Here is a 26,041-nt window from a genome sequence, read left to right as displayed (position 1 = left end):
TATAGACACACGTTTGGAAAGTTAGCATTGTCCGAATTAACAACAGGTTCCATTCGACGAGGAATCCTGTCCCATTGTTTGCTATTGAACATTGGCTAGATCGGACTACGGGGATGAGAAGTTATGGACAAAATACTTTACATTTTTATGCGCAAACCACGCTAAAAACACTAATTCATATTTTTTAATATTTTTTGCACTAGAAAGGCACCAACACCGCTAGGTGGATTAATCAGTATTTTTCAAAGGTCATTTCAATCCACAATGTGGGATACATTTGTTTATGTATGAGTGCTGACCAGTCACGATACTGAAGATCATGAGGAGAACGAAGGTGAAAATAACTCTAGGCACTATACCGCCGCAATATTCGTACAGTTTTCTCTGGTGGTTATGATTAATTCAGAAATAATATCTGCGTTCAAAAGACATCCTCCAAAAAAGGGGAGGGGGTTTCATGGTTTAGCAGAGGAGACCGAGGAAAAGTGACCCAGAGGAGATTGGGGATTTGTTTCAAAAGGAAATACAAGTTCAAAACAAGTGGAACAGTTAAGGAGACAATTGGGGAAATGCTAACACCGAAAATATACTGCCGGTCCACGCGTAATTGTCCCTTGTCTTTAATGAAAAATAGTCAAAAATAATGAGGTAAGTTGAACTATTAGATTGTATTTTTTTTATCATGGGACGGTTATGCGTAAAGCAGCACTATAACAATCAGCGTTTTTTTCTCTTCAAATGTATACAAAACTTTTTTTAGAAGTCTAGTTTACTTCATAATTTTCGTTAAAGTTATAATGCTTGTGTAGACCTATACTGCCGCTAACCGCAAGTCGAGCACATCTGTATATGGACGCCAATATACAGATGTGCTCGACTTGCGGTTAGCGGCAGTATACTTTCGCCCAAGAAGTATTTCGCTCTAAATATAAAATCTGAGGCTAGATAATGAAATCTCTCCAAAATGTCACGTGTCATTTGAATGTCATTTTGCCTTTCCCGCCTCAGATTATACATTTACAGCAACGAGCTGTTAGACAAAGTTGTGGCCTCATTTAAGCGCTGCAAGTTCGTCATACTTCATAAATTTATATCTATCTTCTGAAAAAATCAACGGGCTTTTCCTTATACGCAGGAGGTCGTGAGTTTGATTCCAGGCCCGTTCCATTCCTCCTACTTTGTTGCTTTGTATCTTTTTATATACTGGAAGCTTATCATGCAGAAACGGTAGTCACTATACCACCGAGCTCATCTAGTCCTTAATTTTTTTAGATAGTTCTTCATAAAATGGCACTGAGTATAATTTGTTTTATTTTTGCTGCAATTAATATTTCTGTTGCATTGTTTTAGATTGAACCATGTCCGCCATCAATTCAAATGCAGGCGCCACTGTAACGACGGCACCAAGAAGCATAGTGACACAAACTGCTACAGGTTCCATGATTGATTGCCGAAATGTGTATAAAATATCACCCACAAAGCCTGTCGTCTCGGTACCCCAGCATCAAGATATGGTCAAAATAAGGTTCACAAAGGATGAAAGTGGAAATGGATTTGGGTATAGCAAGACAATCGTCACTAGTACCCAACCGACAGAAGGTAATTGATCTACTAATTACAGCACATTGATTCCATCACTAGCTTTGACAAAAAAATGTGTGATACAATACACCCGAGTTAAACAGCTTAACAGAAAGATAAACCTTAATTTTGTTTCAGATAAAAATGAGAAAACTACACCCCAAAAGTTCAAAATTAATTTGGCACAGCAGCCAACATTTCAGATGAAAACTCCTCAGAATAAAATTGTGCTGGTGAAAATGCTTCCGAAGATGCCGCAGAGTGGTCCCCAATTTGTTGCGGCTCCAGCATCTAGAAATAGTATTTCACCGACAACACTAGCTGTCGCTCGAAGTGTGCAAGGTTTGCGACCCATTGCACACGTTGGTTCTCCGCCGGGTCTCTCGACTGTAACAGTACTGAAGTCGGTGAGTCCAGAAAAGCAAAAATCGTCAGCAAACCAGGAAATGTCGAAGACCGGAAGTGATACTTCAATATCTTCTAATTCAACTCTAACAACGACGACATCTACAGATTCTATGACCAGTACGTCTACGGAGTCTGACAGCGGCAAGCAGCAGATGAATATATCTAAGCCAACTGATGAAATAGATACGGACAAATCCACAGGACAAAATTCTCAGTCAACGGAGGACACGGAACATAACGACGATCATGATAGTAGCGCAAATATTAAAATGTCCCGGGAAATGAGATGCCTCAAAGCATCTCAAAGCAGTTCCAAGATTTTAACTGAATTCATGCTAAACTCGTCCTCTTCGGAAAAGCTGAGGAAGCGATGCCGGTCTCGTGGAGAAGGCGACGATAGTCGCAGTTGCGGCAGTTTAACGCCAACCTCCCAGAAACGGTATTCGGTTTCGGGTCGAGAAGAGGATGATCCGGACGATAGCAAAGGGAGCCCTTCGAGTATGAAGCGTTCGGGCATGCGGTCGGCCAATGCCGAATTTTCCATGAAGCAGAAAAAGTTTCTCAACAGCATTCATCATCAAAGTGATGGCGGATCGGACAATTCCGACAATGAAGGAGATCGACCGAAAGTAAAAAAGGGAGTGGTGCAGATATTTTCACCACCACTGGCACCGAAGGTATGATTTTTTATAGCAGTATGTGCTCAATGGTACACATAACTTTCACTATTCTTTCAGCTTGGATGGGACAAGTTTTGTTGGCGATGCAAGACTTGTGAGCCCGGCCTGGAAGCGTGCTCCGGCTGCATTAGGTGTTTCCATCCGGTTTGTCTGAAACTTAGTCCGGCGTTCTTCATTGTGGAGAAAAACTGGAATTGTCCTGAATGCATCAAAGGGGATTCGCTGGTTGACGGTGCTAACGATAAGCCAACCAAGGATATGAAGCTGAAGCAGGATAGTCTGATCGTTTCGCTGAAGTTCACGATGAAGCGAATGCAACAACTAAAAGGGGTGAGTAAGAATTATAAAAATCAACTCGTCTCAGAGTAGGAAATATGTGATTTCGTCGATACACATATCAAAAAATACATCTTACTGAGCTGCAACCCGATCAATAATGCATAACAACATTATAACAAGGGAAGGTATTTATTTCAGAACAATATTGTAACAAAATGTGTTATAAATTTGGCTGGTTAGCTGTTAAAATATCAAAAATCCCTCTAGTCGTAACACAATTAAATTAGTTATAACAAACGTTGATATAATTATTTGGTACAAAAACCTACTTTCAATGTAATTGCCTACATCACGGATAAAAATATGGTACGATACAAAGACTATTTTTAATTCATAATGGAAACAATCAACTTTGTTGCAGATATTAATATCGAGGATGGGTGGTTCAAGTTATACTGAAGGTAATCACCTCCGATTTTTTTTCAATATCTACAAAAAATTAAGGCAATATTTTGTAAAAATATACAAAACTAATGTTGTTATAATTTTAAAATGAAATTAAACTGGCCGAAGACACATTTTTATCGAATTATCCAATTAGTATACACGTTGTTTTAAATAACAACCATTGAAATTTTTTTTTTCAGTGATGGTAGCAATGCGTATTTATAAATCAATTAAACATGCAAAATGATTGAAAAATGCAATCTAATGAAATTTTTTCAATACATTTCAATACATCATCGCTAGGTGGATTAATCTGGGTTTTTTCTTGAATCGAACAAACATAGACAAAATAAATAGAATCATCAATAGACCAAATGCATATGTAATAACATACAAACGCATCATTTTTCGTATTTGCAAAGTTTATACTAAGCTAGCTTCTTCTTATTGGCATACATCCCCACACTGGGACAGAGCTGCCTCGCAGCTTAGTATTCATTAAGCACTTCCACAGTTATTAACTGCGAGGTTTCTAAGCCAAGTTACCATTTTTGCATTCGTATATCATGAGGCTAACACGATGATACTTTTATATGCCCAGGGAAGTCGAGACAATTTCCAATCCGAAAATTGCCTAGACTGGCACCGGGAATCGAACCCAGCCACCCTCAGCATGGTCTTGCTTTGTAGCCGCGCGTCTTACCGCACGGCTAAGGAGGGCCCCAATAAGCTAGCTTATAGTAATCTATTTAAGATTAAAACGTCTATACATAGAGCATGCGGATGTTATACTAATTGCGTAAGACCTGCACATAAACGCTGAGATCATAAACGTAGCTGGGGTCAACCAAGAGAAACGCGATTAGTATAGATTTTTTCAGAGTGTACCTCTAAATGCCTCTAAATCAACCACTAAGCTGCCGTAATCTGAAAAAGTGATGTATACGCCATTTTCCAAAAATGGTGTTAACAAGTGCTACTCATCGAGCTCTTTAACAGAAAAATGAAAAACATGCATGTTGTAAAATGGCTGTTACGTCACTTTTCCAGATTACGACAGTAAGGTAAACCAGTCTTCGACTGAAAACATCAGTAATGATAATAGCAAAACAAAACTTTGATCAATGGCACGTTAGTTGATCCGTCGTTGTTAAAATCTGCCTGATATTGACCAACTAAGGATCTTCTTCTTCTTATTGCCATTACATCCCCCACTGGAACATTGCCGCCTCGCTGCACTTCCATAGTTATTATATCCGCGAGGTTTCTAATTCTAAAATTGCCTAGACAATAATTTCCTATTTTACAGCAGCTCCACAGTTTTCAAGAATTTAAGGCCTTTCTACCTAACCCTGTATTTTTTTTATTTTTCCTTAAAATACGTTCAATGATTGTCGAACGATAATTTTTGCACAGCAAATTTAATTCCGATGCCATTCATGAACATCGACATAAAAGACAAAGGTTCAAAAAACAAAATGGCCAATGGCTCAGGTTGAGAGAATGATACGATTGAGCCTGAAAGAGTTTTATTTGATGTTAGATAAGATTAAATAGAAATCTGCATGTTTTTTTGCAATCATTCAGTCTTCCTTGTAGTTTCCAATTTGAAGAGCTAGAAAATTCGATATGCATCATCTATAAAGAGAACCACATGCTTTCAGCCATAGCTAACTTTTATTGCTTTATCATTGCGATGTATAACAGCGCAAAGTGTTACCTTGCTCTATGTCAGTAACGAACACAAATAAAATCTTTCTTTTTTTTTGTGCAAGATAAAGCATGCTCTGAATATGTTCACCAACACATTGGAACGTTCACATACGAGAATAAGAAAAAACTGCCAGAACCATCGTTATCATTGCACATTTAATCCACTAGATGTCACAGCTATTGTATAAAATTCATACATAACACAGTATTACTAATGGGATAGAAGCATTAACATGGTCGTATGATTTTATTGTCCTTTTGCAGAGTACGATACTGAACCCGCTTGATAAAGAACAGTTCCCAAACTACGATGGATATGTTACGAAGCACGTCGATCTTACAACATTGCAAACAAACATTGCCGAGCAAAAGTATCTAACTACAGAGGCATTTCAGGCAGATGTAAGCTGGATGGTGCACAACGCTACGATTTATCCATGTAAGTAAAAAAAGCAAAATATACTAAAAAAAACTGCGATTCATTTAATGAAATTAGTAAGTGCGCTATATACAAAGACTTGCGGATCAACTCTATTATAAACAACACCGTATTGTAATAAATTACACTCATTATGCCTTTCAGAGGTGGGCCAGGCTAGGGCTGCACGCCTCTTTAATAAAGAATAAAAAAAAATTCATGTATCCAACATTTTACAATGTTTAACTGAAATTTGTAGGGATAACAATATGTAGCGAAATTGTACAATTCTCATTGTATTGTACAATGTTTGGGGCTTAGAAACCAAAACTATGTTTTTTAAATTTTCTAGCATAGACGAGTCGCCTCGTCAATGATTCTCCATTCTAGGTGCAACTCCGTTTTTGATATTTCTTAACAAATACATTTATTGTTATTTTTTAAGTGAACGTCTTATGAACCATCTGCACCAAAGTGACTTATAAGTCCTTTGTTTGGCGCCTTTAAACCATTCGCAGTTTTGCTTTGGTTTTTATATTGTTTGGTTAGGAAATCTGGCTTCTAGCAATGTTATGATGTATATCTTCCTTAGGTTTCAATATATCGCATAGCAGAACTGCACTGGCCATCATAGCTAAACAAAATGATTGAGATCGAGTAAACGGCCTCAACGCCAGACGTGTTGCTGGTAATGAGAGTAAACGACGCGATTTTTGTTTTAGATTAATTATAAAATGCAGTAGCGTCGCGTAACCTCACTTTTTACCTGTGCACTGACGTGAAAAATGAAAATTTTAATAATTCTACAGCCCAAATGGAAAATAAAATTAATATCAGAATCGTTTAATCTAATCAAAATCTAGTTATTCTATACATTTCCGTACAAAAATTCCTTAAATTTTAATACAGTGCACAGGTAGATTGAGGTTAGGGAAACGCCACTGATAAAATGACTATTTACGTATAGCATCGACATGTTTTGCCTTTCTCGTATACTGCCCCTATTCGCATAAGCGTCCCATGTCAGTTTTCTTCAACTTGAGAAATATGCCGTTGAATTTTTCAAACTCGTTTTACAAGGAGAATTTAAAAAAAATCTAATAAATCGATAAAACCAGCAATCTCCCTGAAAATTTGGCATGATATTCTTTATTTGTATACATTGCTATGGAACTATTAAATGGACCATAATTACATTGATGTTTTTTGCGAGAGTGTATCAAAATCTGGAATGTGACTGTTATGCGAATAAATAGCAAGATGGGACAACCCAAGTGGGTTTTGATTTTCAAATTTCTAAAACAAAGCGTATTATTTTATCAGTTTTTCTTAAAGATGAGCTTATTTTAAGCTTATTTCTGAAAGAAAATCAAAATCGCCAAAAAACGACATGGGACTCTTATGCGAATCGCGGCAGTATACTAAGTATACGTAAAGGCTATATCTAGACCAACATTTGAAAAAGGCGTAACAGCCAAAATTTATTTCTTCTGATTCTTCGTCCCCATATAAAGCTTTATATGTAGACGAAGAATAAGAAGGAATAAATTTTGGCTGTTACGCCCTTTTCAAATGTTGGTCTAGATATGATCGCTCCAAAAACAAACTTTTTATAGAAGGCCCGGAGACCCATAGTGTTATATACCGATCGACTCTGCTCGACGAATTGAGGTGATGTCTGTGTTTTTTTTTTCTTTTCTTTCTTCAATGGAGGGGGAATCTGCTCAACAGACATCCTGGGTTGTCCAGGAAGTGCGGGGTTAGGGATCACCTCCAACAGCAAACGAGGGAGGCAGGACTACATCCCCGATCCGCTAAACCGTTTCCATTGTCGCCAAGCCCATAGTCCGGTCCGGTACAACTTAATGTAGGCGGCGCCCTTTTGCGAGACGCCCCGCTTCAGCTCGAGGATCATCTCGCCCATCCGGGTACGTCTTATTCGACGTACGTCGGCGCCGAGTTCACCGAGCTTGACGTCACTCCTCATCGCCTTCAAAACGTCCGAGTACTTAGCCTCGTCCGTCGTGATGACTAGGGCATCGTTCCTGGAGCAATTGGCGCCTACCCTAGACTTCTTGCTACCCTCATTCGCCTGGGCCTTCTTTTCGGCCCTTGACGTCTTCGGTTTCCTCTTGTTCTTGACCAGGGTCCAGGAGGCGTCATCCCCCTCTATTTCCCTGGTCTGGGGCGGCTGAGAGTTCTCAGCCTGCCGTAACCCCTTACCACCGTCTTTCCTGGGTGGACGGACCTTTCCAGGTCCTTCCTCCCCCGGTTTGGGAGGTACCTGGCCGGGGTTCAGCTTCCCAGCCCCACTACCTTTGTTCGGGGTAGTAACCCTCCGCGTTTTGGAGCGGCCCCCAGGGAGCTCATCCCCTGGAGACTGTCTCCCCCGTTTTTGTGTCTGCTTCGTCCCAATCAACAATGCATAGCAAAATTATAACAAGGGGAGTTATTTATTTCAGAAAAATAATGTAACAAAATGTGTTATAAAATTGGCTGGTTAGTTGTTAAAATAACAAAAATTATATCAAAATTCCCTCTAGCCGTAACATAATTATATCAGAGGTTGTTACCTTCATTTCAACATTATAACAACCGTTGATATGATTATGAGGTACAAAATTCTACTTTGGTGGTAATTGGTAATTGCCTACATCACGTATAAAAATGTGGTACGCTACAACGCCGGATTTCCATCCATAATGTAGGCAATTAACTTTGTGCTAGATATTAACATCGAACATTGATTCAAGTTATACTGGAGGTGATTACCTCCGCTTTTTTTCAATATCAAAACATGTAGGCAATTATTTTGTGTAAATATACATAACTAATGTTGTTATAATTTTGATATGAAATAAAACTGGCCGAAGACAAATTTTTATCGAATTATCTAATTATAACCATTTATAGAATTGAGTTATAATTGTGTTATGTATTCCTGATCGGAGTTGGAGCAGTCGCCCCAGACGTGCCCGCGAATACTTGAGCCCCAGTCTGGGTAGACTTTGGCACCATCGTCTTCGCTGGCACGCCCTCGGTCGATTCGACCTTGCCCGAGTCCGCGAATCCTTGGGCCTCAGTCTGGGTATACCTCGACTCCACGGATTTCACGGGTTTACACTTGGCCGTCACGACCGCCCTCTCCAGTTTGGCGTCCAGCATCGACTTTCGAAGTTTCAGCAAGCTCCTCTTGAGGTCCTTACTGATATTATGCTTCGATGACGCAAAGTCGATGATGGCGTCCAGCTGTTCCGTCGCCACCTCGAAGGCCGAAAGCCCATCGCGTTTGCGGTTCATCACCTTCACAAGCCATGGGCCGTCTATAACCTCTACCGGCGTAGCCTGGGAGATGGTTAAGTGACCCACGCTGGCGCTGCGCACTGAGCTGCCGACTATTGCCTCTGGCCTCCTAGGTGGAGACCTGAACAACCCACCTCTTGCGAAGGGGTTGTCGCCTACACTACTACCACTAATTGAAGAATTGACTTGGTTTTTTATTTTGGTCCCACGAGTTGCTCGGGAAAAGAGGTCCACCACGCCAGAGCCCAGCATGACGCGGTAAGGGACAATTACTGTGGAGGGTGCCCAGGTACCCCACAGGCTCCGTTAAAGGCCTAGCTTATTATTTCACCCCCTGGCAATGCATCCCCTCGGCACGGGTCGCTTAACGCCTTGGGATTAGGGGTTAGGGACGATGATTCCGTTGGTTGCACCCCCTCACTCTAGCTGATGTCCGAAGGACAACAGTGCCCAGGCTGCACTACCAGCTAAGTACGCAACCCTTAGCTGGCGGTCAATTGTCATCGGAAGACCCGTGGAAGCGTGAGATTGGAACTTGTGAGGACCAGAGCTGTGTAGGTCGCTCCTTACCAGATGTCAACTCACCATTTTGCAGCCCGTGTGTGTGTTTTTTTTGTGTCCTTCCATGGTATCGTGCCAGCGCATTGCCGGCCTTCCAGGTGGCCTTACCACGCCCTATGTCCTCGGAAGGTGGGAAGGGTCGATTTCGGCCCTGCTTCCCTCTGCACGACTGGTATCAAGAATGATGATGCCGCGTGCACCCCAAACTGACCTCTCTGCGATAGGGTCTATTCGCCAACACACGGAGGGACTTGCCGACGCGGTGCCTACGCCTGCCCCAGCCTTGACGAGGACCCCTTTTCGTCCTCGGGCTCGGAACCCGCCCAGTTGACCGACGCCGCGAAAGCGATGATACCATGTTGTTCTTCGCGCGGCCACTTGTTCGATAAAAGGATCGAGTTCGACCACAGGGCACCGGTATGACCCATGAAGCCGACTCCGAACCCTGGGACCACCTCTTATTTGCGCCTGAACTAGCCATTCCTCGAGTCCACGCGCCACCTTCTGTGTAGCTCCGAGACGATTTGGACGATAGCCGATAAATCGGCGTTCCAGCCAACTTCATCTTTACACATCCTCCTGACGAGGTTGTCCGGGGTAGTGTCCAGACCACGCACATGTGGCAAGCATGTGGTCACGCATTGTGCGAAAACGCGGGCACACGAACAAGACGTGTTCCGCCGTTTCCTCTAAACCTGCGCACACCAGACACTCGGGCGAGGCCGAGTGTCCGAACCGGTATAGATACTGCCAGAAGCAACCATGGCATAAGGACCTGGGTCAGGTGGAAAGTGATTTCCCCATGGCGCCTCTTGACCCACGTACCTATCTCCGGTATCAACCTATGTGTCCATCTACCCTTAGTGGAACTGTCCCACGCACGCTGCCATTTGACCATTGAGGCCAACCTGACAGTCCTACGGATGTTTCTCGTGCCGCGCATTTCGAAGCACTCTATGTCTTCACCGATAACGATGTCAATAGGCATCATACCGGTGATGACGCAAAGTGCATCGTGCGGCACGGTACGGTACGCGCTCACAACTCTTAGACACATGAGCCTATACGTACTTTCTAACTTCGTTCTGTAGCAGTTAATACGCAGGGCCGTGCCCTAGCCCGAGCAGGAGAAATTGGCTCAATAATATTTAATTCTGTTATTAATACCATACTCTGTTATGAACTAGCCCTGCATAAGTGGTAAAATACCAAAGGAATAATACCAAAAACTAATATGCACAATACTTAAGCCATAACAAATTCAGTTATTAAATTGAATTTTAATACCAAATGCATAACCAATGATTATTTGTTTGGTATTGAAATACCTAAGCATGGTATGCCTTAAGGCTCAAGACTCCATCACAATGTTTTGAAAATTAATGACTGTATCGCTTGTTTGTAATAGTGAGGCAATTGGTACGGAAAAGTGCAGCAGCGATAAATAAATTTTGTTTACAACTGGGGTGGGTGGCAACGGGGATATGCCAGCTGATGCATAATGTTGCCAGACTTGACGAAATGTTTATTTTAAATCATAACACATGTTCACGGTGTATCAACCCATATAGGGTTTTTACCGGTTAAAATCTTTTATACACCACTTCGAATGTAACAGAAGCTTACATATCATGTTTAAATATTTATTTTTGGTTTATTTGTTCAATCAAACAGCAATGATTTTTTCCAATAAATAAATCTGGCAACGGTGAAGAGATGATTATTTCCTTGTGTATGCACACCTTTGTTTGCTTGTCGGCGTAGACGTGGCTGGCGTATACGTTGTATTGTTCGGATTGAATGAAGTTGCATCGCGTAGATTTTGTTCTCACCATTTCACTTATTGCGCTAGTGAATTTGAGTCTTCCGCATTTTATTGCATTTACAATACGGTCGTCAAATTTGTCTCTCACTTCGATTTTTGGAAAGCAGTTTTCGACAGTTTTTGGACGTGAAGTGAATTGATCGGTAGTCAAGATTGAATAAAAAGGTGAAACTCAGTTAGTGAATATATTTTAGGAGTGATTAAATCAAGGAAACAGTGAAAAAAAAAACAAGTGAAAAATCAAGTGCGTGTGTATGTGTTTGCTCCGAACGTTCGAAGTTAGTATGCGTTCGATAAAAATGCGAATGTCGGTCTAGGAAAAAAGCAATTTTCAGCGTTTTTCCAGCAATTCCTCAGTAATTGATGGTTTTGATAAGTGAAAAATTAATATGAAAATCTAATGAATATGCAATGATTGAGGTAAGTCGGCAAATAGCCCCAAAATATTGAATTTTGTTCAAAACTTTATTAGTATTAGTGCGGTTTTGAATAAAATCATCGTCATCATCGGATTGATTACGGTTTATAGAGCCTTAAGTATTCTGCATATATGTTTTTGGTATTATTTTTTGGTATTTTACCTCTTATGCAAGGCTAAATCATACCAATTTCTGTTATCGAGGTCGTCACTCCTGCTCGGGCTAAGCTGGCCCCCATATCTCAGTATAGCGACACTAGCCAGAAGCTTGCGCTTGCTGGCATAAACCGCAGAGTTATTAGACATCATCCGGGACAATGCCACTATGGCTGTGGAGGCGCGCTTGCAGGCGTAATTGACGTGTCTACCAAAGGTAAGCTTATCGTCGATACCCCCAAAGAGTTTGATGGAGCGTTCAGAGGTGACCGCGCAGTTGCCTGCCCTTATCATCGCTTGTTGCTCCGACTTTCAATTGTTAACAACAACCACCTCAGTCTTGTGGTGAGCCAGCTCTAACTTCAAGCAGGCATATTGGTCTATATGCCGACGGATCCCCCGGTGGTTTTCCCGCCTTTGGCAATAGGACCAAGCTCTGCCTTTTCCATGTTTCAGGGAAGACTCCCTCGTCCAGGCATCTCTGCATGACAGATCTGAACATCTCGGGAGCCTCAGCAATGGCCACTTTGATGGCCAAGTTCACCAGGACCACTCAATAAGCTGATTAGGCGATAGTTTCCTGGTGTCTTTGTTGCTTTTGGAATCGCAATAACCGATGCATGTTTCCATTTCACTGGAAAGTTTAAAAAGCTTGAGACACGCGTTGAGGATCTTTGTTAATAATAGTGAGCGGGACCATTTGGGCAGCACCCCCTATTCCCGTCCGCCACGTTAATAATTAAACCGCGTTCCAACCAAATGGCTTGATTGTTTGTACATCACTAGATATCGACAGAAACTAACCATGTACTAAAAAACAAGTAATTTGGTTGTAATGCGCTCGAGTAATGAACGTTGCTGACGGGAATAGGGGGTGCTGCCCAAATGGTTCTCTACCCTATAAGCCCTTTTCTAGGAAGATGTTTTAGTAGAACGTTCCTGATTCTATCGAGACCAAAAGCTTTTTTTGTTTTCATGTCACTGATTATGGATTTCACTTCTTTTGGCCTAACAAGCACATTAGAATAATGCTGTCGCTGTCAGATATTCTTGCAATTGTTTCATTCACTTCTACTGTCGTCACGGAGTCACCATTCAGTGGATTGTTGTGTGCTGCGGCGAAGGTATAAGCTAATGCTTCAGCTTTCTGTGTAGGTGTTACTAGCAAGTTGCCATCAACTTTTAAGGGAGGGCTCTGCTTCACGTTATTGCGGAGATTTTTGCTCAGCTTCCAGAATTTTTGGCAACGTAAATCGATTTACAATGATATGGAAATGCTAATATCATCTTCCAAACTTGGACGTACATGTTCATGATAGCATTAGAGACGAAAGTATAGAATTGATAGTTCCGTTAGGATACGGCGAGCATGAAGAATGTTTTTATAGAAGTCGATTTGAAAGCGAGCGGAGGCAATATTTGTGATGGCACATATCGCACGACCTTCCTTCTGCCAAGCTCCCGTATGAAGGGAGGAAGAATATCAGTGTGGAAGCTGATATATCTTCACTGGCTTCACACTGATATTCTTCCTCCCCTTCATGCAGGAGCTTGGCAGAGGAAGGTCATGCGATATACATTAACGTAGAAGTAACACACACGAAATCATTAATTTAACGTAAATCGTTTTAAGGATTCAATTTATTTCGACAAACTCAAGGACAGTAAAATAGACCACACTATCTTACTTACTTACTATATGTGGTAAGCTGGTATGATTTGAATTTGTGATTTACAAAACCCACAAAATGCAAATGTTTCAAATATGCGATCATGAGCAGTTGTTCCCTAATATTTTTATGCACAAATAACTCGAGAAATTTCAACATGATCCTATATACTTGCGTATGTTTTAACACTGATCTACATAATGTCTCAATTGTTGCTTACTAGCGTTTAATAAAATTGATAAATTTATATTAATCCATGTGGTTTTAATTCCAGTAAACAACAAATTGCTATCGATAGCGAAAGGATTGATGAAAATATGCAAGCAAGAAATTAATGAGATCGAAGCCTGCAACGAGTGTTACTTCAACGCTAACACCAGTAAAACATGGTTTACCGAAGTATGTACCAAACCTCACTTACTGGTTTGGGCTAAGTTGAAAGGATTTCCCTATTGGCCGGCAAAGTTAATGTCGGTAAATGTCAACCAGTTGGCCGACGTTCGTTTCTTCGGTGATCATGACCGAGCTTGGGTCCCGATAAAGGAATGCTTCCTGTTCTGCGATAGAGATCCTAACACCAAACAACATCGGCGAACGAATATGGCCGAATGTATGCGTGAGGCTGAAACATACATTGCCAAGCTGAAAAAGAAGTTTGGTCAATTCAATTATGCGGAGCTTCGGACGCCGCTTGAAATGGGGAAGCTCGACGAACACTTGGAAGCAATGCTCCCGGGTGTATTGAAGAAAATAGCTGAAAATGGAGATTCGCAGAAAACTAAACTAATGCTCAAAATTATCAAAACGGCCGATAATATACTGTCGGTTTCTCCAGTATCGCCAAATCCTCCACATACGTCGACACCTGTTAAAACCAAACAAAGAGAGAGCGTTTCTCCAGAAAAAATCAAGGAAGTCATTTTTGGCAGCCCGAAGAGTAAATCAATTGCAGAATCGATTTCATTTGAAGGATCGTCTCCCAAGAATCGTTCCCAGTCTACACAGATTAAAGAAGAAACCCGAAATTCTATTTGCACTCCGGACCCTGCTACGAATCCTACAAGATTTTATGTAACGAGAAAACGTAAAAGTATTAGTATTAGCATCGATGAATCGAAACTTAAGGAACAAAGTCCCGAATCATCGCAAGAACTGCGGAAAAAGAGTAGTCGAAACCGTTCGAGTCTTGCGAACAAACCTAAGGATGAAGATACTAATTCTAGTGTTTCTGAACGTGCCTCTACGCCGAAATGCTACTCTAGTAAGAAACGTAAATCAAGTACTCCCGTACCGGAAACAGTAAAAGAACCCAAGCAAAGCAAAATTGAATCCGTGGTGCTACAAAGAGAATCCGACTGCTGGAAAACTGTCCCATCTGGCAAGAAAACAAGCGTAGCCTCAAAATCATCGGACCCGGAATGTGAGAAACAGGACAACTCGGCCAGTGAGCCAGAAACAAAAAATGATATATCTGTTGAAGATAGCTGCAATAATCCTGCTTCTAAATCGGATGAGCAATGTACACAGCCTCCTGTTTCAGTTTCAAATAGCATTCCTGCTGTGCGGGAAATCGCTTCTAAGCCGATTGAAGGGCCAAAGAGCAACGAGGCACAGAGCTCAAACAGGTTAAATCTTTTGCCCTTGGTTCCGTTGGCTGCAGATGAAATAAAATCTGAACCAACGGACCATGAAGAGCCTTTATCAACTAATGAACCACCAGTTGCTGGAGTTTCAGTGGAACCCCCAACACAAGCAAACACTAGCAACAGCTTAGTTAGTATGCCAGCTAATGTCAATGATAGTGCTTCTAAAGAGACATCCCTGCCATTACTACCCATAAAATCAGAACCGATTTCGGACGATGAAGCGTCGACAAGTAATGCAAACCAGTTAGTTACAAACCAAGCTCTACCGCCGGCAATCCAACCTGCAGAAAATTCTAATCAAGTTTTGATACGTACTAGCAATCGGATCACGGTTAGAAATCTTAACCAACTCACCAACCAAACTGCGCCCAGAGCCAATGCAGTATACAACAATAATGGACAGCCAGTAGTTCTCACACCCGTGGACAAATCAAAAGTCCCGCAAAAGATAACACCGAAGGCGCCAATCATAATCCAGGCAAAAGCTCGTAAGCCACCCCTTGGCCAGCTAGCTGTATCCAATCAAAACGTCGTGACAGTGAAAAGAACTACAACTGTTCCAGGAACGTCGGGGACAAATAGCTTCTCGGTAGGCAGAACCAGTGGCGGCAGTATGATGCACATGGTTCACATTCCAAGTCCGCTATCAATGGCGAACGAACAGGGAGGCCAACAAAACGATACTGCGCAACAACACCATCCATCATCCACCACACCATCGGTCAGCAGCAACGATCCTGCAGCAGCAGCAGCAGTTAATAATTCCACACCGCAAACGGCAACATCTGGTTTATCGAATCAATCAGGGACAACGGCGACCGGAGCGTCATCGTCAGCGGCCGGGAGGTCAGAAGAGGGGGAACATATGATGGCCGGTTTTATCACACCCAGCCTGGCAGCCGCAGTTACGGAAACCATAGTGTCAACGCCTCCAAAACTGCACTCGCGACCGAGTGGAGCCCTGCGCTCTGAAGGTGACTGCATCTACCCATCCGGGGCTGGTCCAGTTTCTCAAATTTTGATTAACAATTCCTACAAGGTATGTATTTATCTATCAATAATCTGGTAATCGTTTGAGGTTGGGAGTCGTTTGTTAAGTAGGAGAAGTATTCATTAATTATAACATCCCAGTAACAAATTCATTCCATTGCGGAATAAAATAATGAAGCGCCCATTCCATTGGTAAACATGCGTGAATACACGAATCAGCCGTATTTGTTTCGACGGACGATCATGTTCTAGCATTAAATTTGCAATGATTTATTTTATTTTACTGAATCGTACGCTGCATTGAAATCAATAAACAGACGGAATTTAACGAGTATTTGTCTCATGGTAAACCGTTGACCAATAATAGGTTTTCACAAGACCCACACGGTATTTGTCAACGAAGGAATCTCATTCAGGAATCGGTCTCATTGAATTGAACAGAATACGAGACATGATTTCTACGCTGATCTAAGGAGAATTATTCTTCAGTAATTGGCGCATACAAGTATGTGTCCATTTTTGAAGAGCAGGCAAATGAAGCCGTCCAATTAGCTAGCAGGTCATTTTTCTTTCTCCCAAAAAAAATCTGTCGTCGCCATTTAATATTACTATCAGAAATACCTTTCTTTAGTGTAAAAGACAAAAGCTAAAATTTATGACACATCTACAATGTTTCAGATGGCTGATTTCTTCCGATCTGTGATCGAGGACACATTGTCCGATTTATCCAATAACAGCGGTGCCCTGGAGGCAAAATATAAAGTGTTGGAACTAGAGATAGAGAAACTCAAGCACTACCATCAACAGGAGATAACCAAACTAAAGCACAATTCTGATCTGGTGCTGTGTGAGATGCGAAAGAACATGGAAGTGGAGAAAACCCGTATCATCAATGAAGTTCGCAAGCAGTGCGAACTGGAACGGATTCGTTCCGTGGAAGAAGCGAAGAAAAAGCAGTGGTGCGTCAATTGTGGCAAGGAGGCGCTGTTCTACTGTTGCTGGAACACCTCCTACTGTGATTACCCCTGCCAGCAACAGCACTGGGCTACGCACATGAGTCACTGCACCCAGAGCCAGTTCAATTTGCCAAGCAATGCGATTGCCTCCAAGCCATCGACTGTGATCAACAACAAGCTGACGGCAGCCCAGCAGCATATCACGACGCCGAAAATCACCACGGTACAGACTCTGAACATGAATGGGCGATCCGGCTTGACGATACAACCGGCATCGCAAGCCCAACAGCTCCAGCAGCAACAGCTTATTATAACCTCCACGAGAGGAGGAGCACAACTGGGTAAAGGACAACCCTATCAGCGATTGGTAAATTAATTTAATTACTTTACCCTATAGATAGATGGCTAATTTTCTTTTTTATTTTGTTTTCACCCCTTTTCGATCTCTATTTTAAAGCGTTAATTTTTAAGTTTTTTAATTTTATCGCCCGAATGAGCTCCTTGTACATTGGTGAAGTAAAGCTTCTGCAAAACATCCTTCTGCGGAGTATATTGTTAAATTTTAAGTTAAAACAAAAATACATCTTATTGTAGTTATGTATGAAATCAAGAAGTTTCTTATTTGAGAAAAATCTTCCCAGCGCTCCAATTAGAATGTATATATTTGTGTTGTGTTTTATTTACTCTTATTCTCGGGTTTACATAATAAATACTATTTCTTTGTATTAGTTTCTGCCTCTGCATACACACTCCTATGATACAGAATCTTTTCATCGTCTTTGGGCGACATCTGGCACCAAATGCTGTAACGACAATTTCGTGGTTGGTGTCATAGAAAATTGTGTCTATAGTTCCAACGTTCGTCACGGCTACATGCTGAATAATAATATCACCACCAGTGAAATAACCATGCGATGTGTCTGGATGTTTCATTGTCAGCTGAACTTGGAATCTGATTATGGATAATTGTGGTTAATATTCTGTGTTGTAGTTAGTTTAGTTATGAGTCATGTACACCCCGAGTGGTGCGGGTGTCCTACGAAAGGCATAATTCTCGGGTACTTATTCAAAAGCACGTACGTGATTTTGTAAACAAAGATTCAGAGGACGATTTGTTCAAAAATTTTAACAAGACTATCTTTAATAAAGACAATAATCGGTACGGTACTCATTTCAAGATTCTTGTCTCCGGAGACGAGCCAGCCTCGGGCTGAAAGTCTCCTTAATAAAGTCAAAAAAAAAAAAAAGAGATTCTTGTACCATGGTACTTATACCACCAGTGTGTCATTAGTATTAGGCTTACATTTCGAACCACTAGAGTCTCCTTTCTCTATCATAAGATCACCCTCATTCTTGTTTACGTTCGAAGCGGATACGTGAGAACGTTTCACTAATCCGCATTCCCGTTTTCGTTCGAACCAATTCTAACCATTCGATTTTTCGAACTTCACTCTTTCGAATGTTTGTCGCATTCCCGTTTTCGTTCGAATGCGTATTTTGATACCTTTTCAATTCGTCACTCTGACCTTGCGAATTGAAATAAGTTTATTCCAAACCAAGTTTGCAAAGTCGGTGTTCCTGGCGATACATCAGCTTCAGCATCGATAATCTCAAGTGTAAGTACTTTACGCTTTATTGCTACCAAACATAAATGTTTTTTGAAATTTTTATTTTAGGGCACAATGCTCCAGTGCTACGTCTCAATGGGCTCATGAGGCTGCTAGAATGACCAGTCCAGTGCTTGCTTCCAGCTTTCGTCTCCGATCAACCTTCATTTACCCTCTCGTATTTCAATATTTTCCCTTGAAATATAAAAATAAATTTCCGGAGATATTCAGATTTTTTTTCCAGTATTCGATAGAATTTTCCATTAAAAAACAAAAATTCTGTGAAAATTAAGATTTTTCCCTGAAATCTCAGAATAATGTCCCGAGGAAATGGAGAAGTGTTTTCCTAGCAATCTTGGGAGAATTTTCCGTAACAATTTTGAAAAGTTTGCCGTGGAAACAAAATCTGTGCAAAGGAATTTTACAGGGAAATTCAGTATAATTTTTCGATAAAACTTAAAATTATTGACTGTGGAAACTAGGGAAATTTTATGTGGAAATTCAGATAAACTTTTCTTGAATCAGAGAATACTTTCCGGCAGAAATTCAGAAGAGTTGTCCGTGGAAATTAAAAAAAAACATTGAAATCCAGAAGAATTTCCCTTGAAATTTCAGAATAATTTCCCGTGGGAACTCAGAAGACTTTTCCTGAAATCCCAGACAATTTCTCAAAGAATCTCTGAAGAATTTTCCGTGGAAATATAGTTGAATTTCCAAGGAAATTAAGATCGTTTTTTTCTGAGATTTCAAAATAATTTTATTATTTATTTTATTTATTTGATTGACTGCTCGTAGTTGCTACTCCATTATGACCAGATCAGCTGTTCTTGCACAGGGAACCAACAGATGTTTGCTTGGGACTAGACTAGCACACATCTTCAATGTACAAGTACTGGTGATCTCATTTGTTAGGTCATACTGGCGCCTGCCACGTCAGAATGCAAGTCAATGTAGGGAAGGGGGAGGAAATGATGATGCAATCACTCGCCCACTGCAAGCCGAATATACCTCTGCACTTGCCACGAGTTCATGCGGAATTTGTTGGAATTTCTGGGTTAGGTTGGAGAGGCAGAGGTCCGTCTTGGTTAACGAGCTGCCAATGTGATAGATACGAGAAGGTAACTGATAGAATTTCTAATTGGATGTAGGAAACGAGCTCTATAGTTCATTTCCAATTCTAGCAGATTACTGATAGAATACTCAAGTTGAAGGTATATGAATAATAATGGAAACGGTATGGAAGTCCATTTCCAGTTCTAGCGATTGCTAGAACATGAGAAATAAAGAGAAAGATACAAAGTAGGAAAATGGAACGGACCTGGGATTGAACCCACAACCTCCTGCGTATGAGGCAGAAGCAGTAGCCATATGACTACAAAGCCCGCTTTTTTTTCTGAGATTTCAAAATAATGTTAATAAATTCAGAATTATTTCCATACAGATTCAGCAGAATTTCTCGTGGGAAATCAGATTTTTTTTACTGGAATCGCAGAACAATTTCCTTTGAAAAAAAAACAGAAGAGTTTGCCGTGGAAATTCAGTAAGACATCCGGTGTAAACTCGCGAACATTTTCCGAGCCAATTCTGAAGAATTTTTTCATGGAATCTCAGAAGGATTTTGCGTGGAAATTCAGAATTCTTATCCGCGAAAGCTTGAATAAAATTTCCTGTGAAAATGCAGAAGAGTTTTCCTTGGAGATTCCAACGAATTTTCCGTGGACATTAAGAAAAAAAGGAACTAGAAGTGCAGGAGGAGATTCAGAAGAATTTTTCGTAGATATCCGAAAGAATTTCCTTTGGAATATCAGATAAATTTCGCGATTAGGGAGATTTTTTCCTAGAATATCCGATTAATGTCCTGAGAAATTCCTGGAGGAACTGTCAGAGGAGAAGGAGCTACCGGGAGAATTCCTGAAGGAACTCCCGGGGTAATTCCTGGAGAAACTCCCGGATGAACTTCTGAAAGGAATCCTTGAGGGACTCCCGGAGGGATGCTTAAAGAAACTCCCTGAGGAATTTCTACAGGAATTCCGAGATGAGTTCCTGAAGTAACTTCCGGAAGAATTCTTGGAGGAACTCCTAGAACAACTGGATGAACTTGCGAAGAAATTCCTGGAGGATCTTCCCAATTAATTCCTGGGGGATCTTTCGAAGGAATTCCTGGAAAAAATTTCAAAGGAATTCCTGGAGGAACTCTTGAAGGAATTGCTGTCGAAACTTCCGAAGGAATTGCCGGATGAATGCCTGGAGGAACTACTGAAAAGAATTCTTAGACGAAATTCTGGAAGAATTCTTGAAGGAACTTCCGGAGGAACCTCTGGAAGAATTCCTGAAGGAAATTCTAAAGGAACTCCCGGAGGAATTTCTAGAGGATCATTGGAAGGAATTCTTGGAAGATCATTCGAAGGAATTTCTGGAGGAACTTCCGGAAGAATTCCTGGATGAACTTCTGGAGGACTTCACAGAGGAACTTCCGGTAGAATTCCCGGAGGAACCTCAGGAGGAATTCCCGGAGGAACCTCCGGAGGAATTCCCGGAGGAACCTCCGGAGGAATTCCCGGAGGATCTTCTGGAGGAATTCCCGGAGGATCTTCCGGAGGAATTCCCGGAGGAACTTCCGGAGGAATTCCCGAAGGAACTTCCGGAGGAATTCCCGGAGGAACTTCCGGAGGAATTCCCGGAGAAAATTCCGGAGGAATTCCAGGAGGAACTGTTGGAGGAATTCCCGGGGGAACTTACGAAGGAACTTTCGGAGGAATTCCTGGAGAAACTTCCGGAAGAATTCCTGGAGAAACTTCCGGAGGAACTTCCGAGGGAACTTCCGGAGGAATTCCTGGAGATACTTCCGGAGGAACTTTCGGAAGAATTTCAGGAGGAAATTTCGGTAGAATTCCAGAAGGAACTTTCGGAGAAATTCCAGGAGGAACTGTTGGAGGAGATCTCCAGGAGGAACTTCCGGAAGATTTCCAGGAGGAATTTCCGGGGGAATTCCCGAGGAACTTCCGGAGGAATTGCTGGAGAAACTTCCGGAGAATTTTCCGGAAGAATTCCTGGAGAAACTTCCAGAGGATTTCCTGGAGGAACTTCCTGAGGATTTTATGGAGGAACTTCCAGAGGAACTTCCGGAGGAATTCTTGGGGTGACTTCGCTGGAATTCTTGGAGGATCTTCCGGAGGAATTCCAGGAAGAACTTCCGGAGTAATTCAAGGAGGAACTCTTAGAGAAATTTCAGGAGGAATTTCCAGAGAAGTTTGCGGAGGAATTTCTCAAGCAGCTTCCGGATGAATTGCTAGAGGAACTCCTGGAGGCACTCCTAGTAGAACTCCCGGAGGAATTCCTGGAAGAACTTCCGAAGAAATTCCTGGAAGAACTTCCGGAGGAGCTCTTGGAAGAACTTCCGGAGGAGATCCTGGAGACATTTCTGGAGAAACTTCCGGGGGAACTCCTAGAGCAATTTCCGGAGGAACTGCTAAGAACTCCCGGAGAAATTCCTAGAGGAACTTTCGGACTAATTCCTAGACATACTGCCGGGAGAATGCCTAGTGGAGCTTGCGGAGGAATTCCTAGAGAAATTTCCGAAGGAATTCACAGAGCAATTTCCGGAGGAATTCACAGAGCAATTTCCGGAGGAATTGTTAGAAAAACTCCTAGTAAAACTCCTAGAGGATCTTTTGGAGGAATTGCTAAAGCAAACTTCCGGAGGAATTCCGGGAGGATCTTCTGGGGGAATTCCTGGAGAAACTTCCGGAAGAATTCGGAAAAGAGCTTCCGGAGGAATCATGGACGAATTTCCGGAACAATTCCAGAAGGAATTTCCAACGGGGTTTCTGGAGAAAATTCCGGAGAAGTTTCTGAAGGAAATCCTACAGGAATTAAAAAAAAAAACTCCTGGAGGAGTTTCTGGAGAAAATTCCGAGGGAATTCCTAAGGGAACTTCCAAAGGAATTCCTTGAGAAACTTAGCAATGAACTCTCAAAATGTTGTTGAAAAATCACTTTAATAAAGAATTTAAAATGAAAATCCTTGACAAACTTTCGAAAAAAAATCCTCAAGGGTTTCCTCAAGGGTCCTCAAGAGTTTTTTTTTTCTTAAATTACGTAACGCTAATTTTCGACCCCCACCCTCCCCCTCGTAAAACACTTTTTGTATGGGAGGTTCATTTTTTTGTATGGATCGTAACGCTCGGCTTGACCCCTCCCTCTCCATTCAGCGTTACGTAATTTGTGAAAGGCTCCTAAGGAACATCCAAAGGAATTACGGCAAAAATTGTGAATGAACTTTCGGGAGAATTTGCTGGAGGGATTCCGAGAGACGATATCCTGGAGGAATTTTAGGCGATTCATAAAACATGTTCGTAAATTCAAAAGAAATTACTGAGAAAATTTAAAATCATTCTCGGGAAAATTCAGAAGAAGCATACCGTTAACATAAGAAAGATTTTCCTGAGAAATTTCAAAAGAATGTTTCTTGAAAATTCAAACATTTTTTCATAGCGGTTCAAAATAAAATCTGAAAATTCATAATACCTTCTTGTGAAAATTCAGCAGAATTTCCAGTGGAACTGTCCGTGAATTTTTTAAAATTTATCTATGCAAATTTAATAAAACTATACATATATGTATTTTTTAATTCAGTTAAATTCAGAAACTTTTGGTTCCATGGAAATTTATAAAAGTTTATAGCAAAAAATCCGAATATTAAGGAAAAAAACATGGTGCTCTCTTGCGCCAAGCGGTAAGATACGCGGCTACAAAGCAAGACCATGCTGAAGGTGACTGGATTCGATTCCCGGTCCGGTCTAGGAAATTTTCGTGTTGGAATTGTCTCGATTTCTCTGGGCATGAAAGAATAATCGTGCTAGGCTCATGATATACAAATTCAACTATTTGTTTGGCTTAGAAACCTCGCAGTTAATAACTGTGGTGGAATGTAATACCAACAAAAAGAAGCGAGAGAAGGATTACATCAAAACAATTTCCCGTTGGAACAAAGACAAAAAAAATTAACGCAAAAAAGAATTAAGATGGGACAAATATGCGGTTACAGGCAGTATAGTTAATAAATTACAATTACAATCACTGCCGTGCACTTTCTTTTATCACAAAAGCATTCACAACTTAACATTGTCACATAGAAAAGAAATGTTAACCACTTCCATAAAAAATATTATTGCTTTCAATCACATCCAGCTATGCTTCGATAGAAATTTCCCACCAAATATTTCTTAGTGCTGAGCTAAATTCAAATCCACCTACCCAAGATTGTCTGCTCTGATGCTGCGAGTACATACATAGCAATTACCTACATCACCGCTGAGACACTCGATTGCCTTTTGTTATATTTAAGTCCGCAATTTTAGACGCAAGAAAATACTCAGGGAAATAGCCAATTTAGTTGTTTCTTCCAAACAATTTCCATTTATTTTCAACATTATCCTCCGGAATCCGATTCATATAATGCCGGTAGTATACAGCTTATTATGACTTATTATGAACCTTATTATGTAAGGTTCTGTTCATCAGAACGTAATTCTGATCAGCTTAGTTTTTAAGTCTTGGACAGTAAAATAATTTAACGCAAGAAACAAAAAAACTGATGATTGGTTTGTTGATGTAGATTTTGGGCCGTGAAGCTGTAACAAAATTGAGTATCAACTGAAGGGAACCAAGTTACACATATTTCAAATACCTACGTACCTTGCATCCTGCAGTATTTGTCGGTGGGATTATCCTTCGTACCTCCATTGGCAGATCCATTAATCATGCGAAAAGTGTCGCTTGTTCCCTTGGCAAATGGGCAAAATACGGAAACTAATGGGGGGCGACTCAGTCAGTGGCCCTTGTTTTTCTTTGATTTTATGCATCCTAATGGTATTGCGACACATGCTGAACCCTTCCGGGAAGGACGAGGGCAAGCATATAACAGTGTACACACACTTGGCAGCCTAATTTTTGCATTTGTTGAGCTGGAGCTGCAACAAAGCTGGGACATGTCCATCCATATTACTCCGATGGTTATCTGCAACGTATTTTGGGAACGTAAATAAATATATTCATCCGCCACATGGATAATATGGTCACTTATTTCTACAATACATACCTTAGAAATTCCCGATAATTAGAATTATAATAAATTGTTATTCAGCAATGACTGACGTGTTGAACTATTTTGACAGCTAAACATCAAGCTGCGCAAGGTTCTCAGCTTATGCTCACTAATGTGAAATTCACGTAAATTATACCGTTTATTTTGGTTTAATTAAAAAAGTTTTCAGTCAAGAACCATGTGCCACTTCTTACTTTTTATAGATATCAGGTAAAATGAGTGGTGTGAGTGAAATTTAGTGGCTACGTGATTTTTCACGTACCATTAATGTGTAGATTATTTTGAGATCTATAGATCAACGATAAGGTGTATAAGTATAGCTTTGTATGAAGCATACTATGCTGAAGATGACTGAGATCGACTCTCTAAACGGTCTTAGAAGATTTCAAAAGTAGAAAAATAAACTTTCGCCTTTCCGAAGCATAGAAATTATACACCTAGCTGTGGATTTGCTTAATGAATACTAAACTACGAGGCAGCCAATGTTGAAGATGTGGGATGCGATAGTTAGAATAGTTAGAAAGAAGAAGTATACAGAAGGGGGTGCTTTTAAATAAGAGTTCATATCCCCCTTCAACTAAGACGAGCCTTCAAAGAATAAAAAATATCCTCTCTTACTCCAAGCAGACGCCTGAGTAAAACTATGACTGTAGTAAAACTGCCTTCTATAATTACGTCTTATGATATATTCTTTTTGTGATTCCGCCTTCCGTGTTTCCTCCTTTCGTTAGGGCCCCCAATAAAAGCCTAACCTACTTAAAATTGAGTCGAATCCGAATCTTTTTTATTAAACATGGGACAACTCAATGTTTGAATAAACGGACCACACCCGGAGCAGATTGGACAACCCCAACATTCTAGTTGATTCAATTTTTGCCTTTGTTGCGCTGCGTCCTCCTCCTTCAGAATATGTTCCGTCGACTTCGTCCCATATACCCGACGTTGTTCTCCGCTGCGTCGTTGATGGCTGCTTTGACTGTATTCCAGCAGCCCTCAAGAGGGCTCACCCTCTTCCGGCAACGCTGCCTGGAGATGCTGCGCGTATACAGTGGCGACATCAGGTTGTCGGTACCGAATATTGTTGATGACGTATAGGCTTGGGCAGCTGTCGTACTCACGTTCCAGCTGCGCGTAGAATGCGTCCTTATCATCATCAGTGCTTCCGGAGTGTGGGATATGGACGTTGATTATGCTGAAGTTGAAGAACCGGCCTTTGATCCTCAACCTGCACATTCTCTTATTGATCGGCCACCACCCGATCACGCGCCTTTGAAAATC

At 41.2% G+C, this 26,041-nt stretch overlaps 1 protein-coding gene and 1 long non-coding RNA gene across 4 annotated transcripts in view; one reads left to right on the top strand and one right to left on the bottom strand.

Moving 5' to 3' along the window:
- Positions 1-26,041, top strand: part of LOC134224036 (MYND-type zinc finger-containing chromatin reader Zmynd8-like) — a 48,265-nt gene that overhangs the window by 14,908 nt on the left and 7,316 nt on the right. For 2 of the 3 annotated variants that reach the window (XM_062703274.1, XM_062703275.1), the window contains exons 2-7: positions 1,351-1,599; positions 1,720-2,666; positions 2,727-2,999; positions 5,373-5,547; positions 13,734-16,144; positions 16,774-17,418. In XM_062703274.1, coding sequence (XP_062559258.1) covers positions 1,359-1,599; positions 1,720-2,666; positions 2,727-2,999; positions 5,373-5,547; positions 13,734-16,144; positions 16,774-17,418 — 4,692 coding nt within the window. In that variant the 5' untranslated portion in view covers positions 1,351-1,358. Of the gene's footprint in view, positions 1-1,350; positions 1,600-1,719; positions 2,667-2,726; positions 3,000-5,372; positions 5,548-13,733; positions 16,145-16,773; positions 17,419-17,508; positions 17,658-26,041 lie in introns of those variants that run through there. The other variant, XM_062703276.1, reaches the window with a different exon arrangement.
- Positions 23,724-25,033, bottom strand: LOC134220683 (uncharacterized). The gene is made up of 3 exons (XR_009982005.1): positions 24,900-25,033; positions 24,355-24,676; positions 23,724-24,290 (listed from the first exon to the last, which is right to left on the bottom strand). It is a non-coding gene; the product is annotated as an uncharacterized LOC134220683 (long non-coding RNA).

This window comes from Armigeres subalbatus, chromosome 3 (assembly GCF_024139115.2).
Source record: "Armigeres subalbatus isolate Guangzhou_Male chromosome 3, GZ_Asu_2, whole genome shotgun sequence".
In the NCBI taxonomy this organism is placed as follows: domain Eukaryota; kingdom Metazoa; phylum Arthropoda; class Insecta; order Diptera; family Culicidae; genus Armigeres; species Armigeres subalbatus.
Note: the sequence above shows the minus strand (reverse complement) of the source record. Positions and strands in the feature narration are given on the sequence as shown.